Source organism: Ammodytes marinus, assembly GCF_949987685.1.
Source record: "Ammodytes marinus genome assembly, chromosome: 7".
Lineage (NCBI taxonomy): Eukaryota > Metazoa > Chordata > Actinopteri > Uranoscopiformes > Ammodytidae > Ammodytes > Ammodytes marinus.
Window position 1 is genome coordinate 28,001,127 of NC_137211.1, and position 7,268 is coordinate 28,008,394.

The 7,268-nt window shown below is 43.3% G+C and overlaps 1 protein-coding gene across 1 annotated transcript; it reads right to left on the reverse strand.

Moving 5' to 3' along the window:
• Positions 1-567: 567 nt before the first annotated feature.
• On the reverse strand, positions 568-6,978 carry szrd1 (SUZ RNA binding domain containing 1). The gene is made up of 4 exons (XM_080031590.1): positions 6,870-6,978; positions 5,515-5,564; positions 4,891-5,154; positions 568-2,615 (listed from the first exon to the last, which is right to left on the reverse strand). The coding sequence occupies exons 1-4, from the start codon at positions 6,912-6,914 to the stop codon at positions 2,513-2,515; spliced, it is 462 nt and encodes a 153-aa protein (XP_079887716.1). The 5' UTR covers positions 6,915-6,978; the 3' UTR covers positions 568-2,512.
• Between the last annotated feature and the right edge of the window lie 290 nt (positions 6,979-7,268).

A 7,268-nucleotide genomic window follows, 5' to 3' on the forward strand; every position in this document is an offset into this window, starting at 1 on the left:
AAAACACTTTTCTTTTATTGGTCGGCTGAAATATGCAAATTTTTTGAGATAGGGATTTTTGGTTTTTCTTTAATTTTTTGCCAAAATCATCAATATTAAAACAATAAAAGGCTTGAACTACTTCAGTTGTGTGTAATGAATCTAAAATATATGAAAGTCTAATGTTTATCAGTACATTACAGAAAATATTGAACTTTATCACAATATGCTAATTATATAAGAAGGACCTATGTGTGGATGCTATGACAACGTGCGCTATAATAACACCTGCATTTAATTAATGAAAGTAATCCTTTACAATAAGGGGTCATTATTAACTGTTGGGTAATGCTTTATAAACATCTACCAAGCATTAACTTACCACTAATAACTGCTTAGTTAACGCTTTATTCTGGTCCGGTCTTACATGTAAAATATTCAACAGAAACATCTTTTTCCCAATAATGTTGTAATGGAGGATAATTCTTAAAATAAAATATATATTTAAGCCAATAATGTTGTAACTTACACACCTTCCAGCCAATTGAATGTAAAGTAATGAACATGCACCACAAGTTTTTTTTTTGCTGATCTTTTTATTAAACCGGTATTTACAGGCAGTTTATGTTCTAGCTCAGTTTAAACCCATCTGTCCCCTGCTTTGCTGCTAGTTTTCCTGAACTAAAACCTCTTACCAGTATTGTGAATTCTCCCTCAGATATATTCAGTTTCTTGAAGTACAGTAATAAAATCTACAACCCGGGAAGTAAAGATGAGATGCAGGAGGCACAAGCTGAATTCAACCATTACAAGATTATTTGTTTCTCTCAATGGATGATGTGCACCACTGTATATGGCTTTATTGAGATCTCTTCAATGTTTGAAAAAAAAAAATTGAGAAAAACTAATCTATTGGGCACAAAGGTCCAGCCAGGCAGGTAGTAGTCCCTACCTCTCTCTTCTTTACATACAGCTCTGTCTCCGTTTCATTTCAGCAGTGGACCATAAGTTACTGAACTGAACAATCATACATTTCTTGCATGACCAAGATGCCAACAGTCAGACTAAATAAAGCACAAAAAATAAAAGGCATTCATTCATCTTAGGACATCTTCTTCAGTTAAAATTTACCTGACACTCTGTACAGCACTGTTTCTTATTCAATGGTGAAGACGAGCGTACTCGAGCTTCAATACGGACATTTGTCGTTTGAGAAATCAAACCCTCTTTAAAAAATACAATCTTAGTTCATTTCATTCATTCACTCTCGTTCACCTGAGTTCCTACGTCAGGGAAGGAGCGCACCGCTGACGAGGTGGACATGTGACGGAGAGGCTTGTGTAGCACAGCAGTAGATTCATTCACCCATCTGACTCTCCTTTAAGTTGCTGCCAATACACCACCTTCACATAATGACATCTGAAATAACTCATAAGTACACGGGTGGATTTTTTTTTTTAAATGGGATTTTGGTTCTTTTAGATTAAAAATACTGCTCTGACATCGCTGCCATCCCATAAAAAAAAGGCAGAAAAGCTTCCTAAAAAGGACTTAAATCCAAACACTTATTCTTAAGCCTTTTTTGTTTGTTTGCTTTCACTTTTAAATAGAAATAAAGATGTGACAATCAGGGGAAGACAGATCAACATCTTATTCAGAAAAAAAAAAAAAAACAGCATAAACAATTAGTCAGATATACAACTTGACACACGTGACCCTTTCCCTCCGTTTCTTAAAAACAAATGGCGATTCACATATTAGGGGTGCACTGATAATGGTAACAGCTCAGCTACCAGCCAGGTAGCAGTTAAGTACAGAGCATTAATGGCGAGTTCACTGTGGGAGATCTGACAGCACACACACTGCGGCCCACGGAGTCTGTAAGCAGGCACCAAAACATAGTATTTTGAGACCATTTTACCATCATAGCAAAACCACCAAATGTGGAAAATTTGAAGGTTTTTGTTATGTTTTATTTTTAAATTTTTAAATTAAATATTGTGTGAACTGGTATTTGATGATGTACTTCTAACTTTACCTGGTAGGTATCAGAGCATCTCTAGTATAGATGAAGAAAAAACACAAGCAAGAAAAACAAAAAAGATAAAAATGTAGTCGGCCAAGTTCTGAAAGTTAAAAACATATTTAAAGGGGGTGAGAAGTGATGTGTGGTATTATTGCTGGGGAGAAGGCTGCTGGCCAAGTAGCAGCTCATCTTGTGTTGCTATGGCCCACTCTTCTGTCTGTTGAAGTCTTTGCCTCCTGAGGTGAGGGCCGTCTCTTAAAGGGATCGTCACAGTGAGTCCAGAACATGTCTATAATCGCAGTGCCAAAATGACTGGAGCGGAGAGAGATAGAGAGAGCACCTTTCTGTTCCTCGCTCACCTCTCTGTTCTATGTGACTGCTAGTGGGGAGAGTTAGGCAGAAGTGTCTATCCGATAGAACAGAAGAAAGGAAGTTTGAAGAATACAGTGCTGTGTTTGCTTGATCTCTCTCCTCTGGATGGCTGGGTGACCCCCCCGGGGGGACCACCTATCTGTGCTGTCTGAAGCCTTGGGGGCCCTCTGTCTGGCCCCCAGGGTGATTGTTTGATCGGGTCTCCTCTGAAGGCAATGTTGAGTTATTGCGCCCTGGCCTAGCAGAGAAACAGGAAAACAAGATTAAAGACAGCAGCAATGGGTTGACCACTAACAGAATCCCTCTCTTGGCCTTGTAAGGGCGCACTCACACTAGGGCCGTTTGCCTGTTCCGTGCTGCAGGAAGATTCAGCACGATCCCCCCCTCCCCACTCCCCCCGCTGGCCCGTGGTCACACTGCTCGTGGCCTGGGCACGTTTGCACCTTGCCTACGTCACCGTGCACGTTTAGGATTTGGAGCGTAGTCTTGTAGGCTATACGACTGTTTGTGAATATTTTCATCCGGCCAAATTTGCATCATATATTCCACTTCCACATTAGAGCAACGAGAATCCTTAAGCTATTGTTTTTTTTTTTTAAATGTAGCCTTGACGTAATAGGTCGCGGTGGACAGTCTCATATTTGTGCAGCACGCTGTTTATTATTAATATAACGGCCCGTCATCAGACCATACGTACCGGATGGTTTTATACACACACACATCGCTCCATCAAATCCAAGTCAGAACTTTTTGTATGGGCAGATATCGTTTTTTTAAGTGTCTTTATAAAGTTTCTTGTTAAACCTTAGTGTAGGCTACTGTTTCCTTATCACGTGTGTTGTTTTGGGTGCGTCTCCACCGCCATGCGTAAAGGCAGTTATGACAGCTGACGGGAGGAAAAAGAAAAAAATCATCTGACGAACGTGAGTAAACACGAAAAACCTTTTTGCTTTGCTTTCTGCGCTCACCTATTTAGCTCTCTCCCTCTTTTATTAGCCCACACCTAGGCCTACACACACGTTAATTCTCACACATTTTATGTAGCTACAAGTCCAAGTGGTGGGCAATTCTGGTGCCGACTAGTAAGGCAGCGGACGTTAACGGACTATGCATCCTTAATAAATTCACGTCAGGAACGCCGCCTGTGCGCTTGCTTGTGCGCGTGTCATCTCATTAGCATCTGTACTTTGGCCACGGCACACCTCTCCCAAGTGTGCCGTGGCCAAGGGGCTGTTCCGTGCTGGAATACAAGTTGGCGTGGTCACACTAGCCAAACGTTCTAGACTTTAGTATGCAAATGAGCTTGGGCACGGGGCCGCGGCCCTAGTGTGAGTGGCCCCTTAGGCTGTGTACACGCCAAATCAGGCGGTGCATTGTTCTGCCAAAGTGTGGGAGTTTCACTTAATTAACATAACAGTAGACCTTTTAACACCTCTACGTGCCATCCGCCTGATGGTGTGAATGGAGCCTTAAGGCCAGGACACACCAGCCCGATAATCGCCGTCGTCAAAAAAAATGGAGTCGGCCGTTTCAGGAAGCTCCAGCTTCCCGTCGCTGCTAAAGAACACACCGAGACGACTGTTTATTTTCCGTACGCTCGCGGGACGTAATGTCTCCACAACAGCAGGCGGCGCTAATCTGTATTGTGGCCCGAAAAAATACGAAAGCCGGAAATGATTGGACATCTCTCTAGAGCATAAACATAGATAGAAATACGTATTTATAGACCATAAGAGCACAATTTTTAGCAGAGAGTGTCGAGCATGGTGTCGAGCAGTCAACAAGGGTTGATGCATGTGAGTACTCTCAAAACGAAACGAACAAACACATTAAAACGATGGCTAGCTGTTGTTAGCTGTTTGTGCTACCCGCCTCACTTCCGGGCTTCACTGATTCGCTAGCCCTCCACCAATCAAATTGCTCCAAATGAAAGACGGTCGGCCGCCGATTGAACATGTTCAATCGGCGGCCGACAGGCTCAAAACAAGCCCGACGACCTCTACGTCGGCCGACGTCACGGCACACACCAAACAGATTCGTCTTTTTTTTTGACGACGGCGATTATCGGGCTGGTGTGTCCTGGCCTTTAGGGGCACTCACACTAGGCAAGTTTGCCTGTTTCGTGCTGCAGGAAGATTCCCCCCTCCCCCGCTGGCCCGTGATCACACTGCTCCCAAAGGCCGCGGCACAGGCACGATTGCTCCTTCATACATACTTCATCACGTTGCAATACGATTCATACGTCATCACCAAGCATACTCGCTTCCAGAGTTATGTAGAACAACAATGGAGAACAACAGTAGTCGCGGATTGCCCCAAACACCTCCGAATTTTTGTGGGTCTTACAGCTGCGACCATGGCTGCGACTGAATACTGTCGCCGGCCCAAATTTCTAGCAAACTCTCCACTTCGCGAGCACACCGGAACTCACTCGTTAACTTCTTGCCGCCATTGTTTACAATTATTGTGAGGAAGAAGGGTCGCTCTGTAAAGGTAACACTCTTGGCTCTTACCTGTCAGTGTTGGGCTTGTCCTGAGGCGGCTCCTCTGGAGGGCAGGCGCTGCCCAGGATTCTCTTCCTGGCCTCTGCGTACTCTGCCTCACGCTGGGCCAGAGACTTGACCTGTGGCGAGGGTCTGTTCTGATTTAAGGGCGAGCCCAGGGAGCCGTTACTTGTAGGTCTCTTCAGAATGCGGATCTGAGGTGGGGGTGCTGCTGGTGGGGAGTCGTCCTGTATCACCATGGTTGTCTTTAGTGGAGAAGTATTACTGGACTCTCTAGAAGCGGAGCACACAGTACATGCACAATGAGTGATGCAACAGACCAGACCCCTTCAAGCTGGGGAGGTGGTGCTAATGAATAGCTTAGCATTAGATGATAACAATTATCAATTCAGTTTTTTCCCAAGTGTCCTGAAACTATTTCTGAGTTTTGATGATGCGCTCTTGAAAATTAATGAATTAAATTGAATAAATAATCAAAAAGTAAATCAAGTAAAGTGTATCAAATCAGTGCATCCCTTGGAATAAATGAGCTCTTGGTTAATCAGGTAATGACCAGTATGGTGAACTGAAGAATGGCTCTTAATATAATTGCACACAAAAAAGGCACAAGTATTCTACCTTCAAAAGCCTTACTTTTCTATATTGCAGATCCTTAGGTTCTCTTCTAACCGTTTTTCCATTTCCTGTCGGGAGAGAAATTGGGTCCCAACATTAGTTCATGTACACAAACATCATGACCAGATTAATGTTAGGAAGGTGCGTCAGGTAGTAAGCAAAGGGTAGAGAGGTGATGGGAAAGCAGGATTCTATTACAAGCTATTAATACATCCGTTTAGAACAGCTGCCAATTCATAACACATTGTGCGCTAAGCAAGCTGGCTAACACGAACCGGCTTATGTTTTCTGCGAAAGAGGTTAGATGAGGTGGATTTCTGAAATCGCGGTAAATAAATAAAAATTAATAATCCCAGCAATACATGTTAAAAGAAAAAAATCCGTTACTTCAATTCAAGGAACTGGAAGCGACGTGACCGACTCTCACAGCCACGTTCCTGACGTCAGGGGTTAGCGATGGTCTGCCAAGCTACCGTGATGCGGCTAATGTTAGCATGAAATATTACTTGCCAATTCGGCGACATAACTAGCTCACTACCCTGCCACTATGGCTGAACTTGCTCAACAATTTGGCCTGGTAAACTAACGTTACAGGAAATCATCAATTTAGCCTTGCGAGCGGACATCGATCACAGCAGTTAAACACGGGCTGCACTTTTTCTACAGTGTATGGCTATTCCATGAAACATGTGGGTAATAAACGGTAATATTAACGTTACACATCTCTTTGGAAAAGTCATGTATGTTCCTTTTGAGAAAGTAAAACTAAACAGCGTTGCCCATCGTCGTCCAATGAATGTATCGTTCGGTTAGTATTTGCTTGGAACAGCGACAATGTTTAAGACCAAAAATATGTTATTATGGACACTAAATGTTTCCGAATTTAATTTGAAACGGTCGTTTAAGAGACACTACGGGTCTTTATTTGCCAATAAGTAGTCTAACCAACTGTATTATACACTTTCCACGTTAGCCGTGCAATAAGTAGCTAGCTTAGCATTAGCTAACATCAACCTAAGTTTCGACATCATCTCTTATTCCGTGGGTTTAGCTCGCGTTGTGTTAGTTTAATGACAAGTGCTAGCTTGTCATTTGGCACAGGGTCGCTTATTCATGCGAAATGGGTCAGAAATAGCAACCGTCACATGGCTAGCTAGCTGACGAAGTCCATGTTAAGCCCGTCTCGCTACTTGACGTAAGCTCGCCAAGTTCCTTGGTGCTAGCACTAGCTTTAGCCACATTGTTGGCCCGTTGGAGTCGTTAAAATGGAACAACGTTACGGTAACTTCAAACCGCATCCGAGAAACCCCTAATAAATTACCAAAGGAATATTCGCCTCTAACGAAAGGTATACAGAACCATTCATTACTTACCCCACTATCAGCAGCTCCCTCCCAACTTTGGGCGACCTCATCCATGTTTCATGTTGCTCCGACACGCTGTCCCTCTGTAGTACTACCCGGGCTCTTCAGACCCGCCTCCCGGCCGTCTGAAAGCCTTTGACATCACGCTGACGGGTTTCCCCCGGAGCGTCAAACCCCTCACCACACAGGTGATCAGGAAAGGGGCCCACACCGAGTCATTACAGACCGTAAACAAAACAAAGAACACACTTCAGTAGCCTATTTCTACGAGAAAGTAAAATACGTCTTCTAGTAAAAGAAAACGTAAACTAAATACCTTCATATCCTTTAACCAATTTAAACAAACTATCTTAAATCTGCCAAATTCTACCTGTAGGCTAACTGTTTTAATTAGGCTATAGGCCTATT

Excerpts from the sequence above, each read along its gene's own strand:
- szrd1 (XM_080031590.1), bottom strand. The coding sequence starts at position 6,914 with ATGGATGAGGTCGCCCAAAGTTGGGAGGGAGCTGCTGATAGTGGG. Across the intron at positions 5,155-5,514 it reads AGGATCTGCAATATAGAAAA|AGAGTCCAGTAATACTTCTC; the intron begins GTAAGGCTTTTG and ends CTCCGCTTCTAG. Across the intron at positions 2,616-4,890 it reads GACAAGCCCAACACTGACAG|GCCAGGGCGCAATAACTCAA; the intron begins GTAAGAGCCAAG and ends TTTCTCTGCTAG.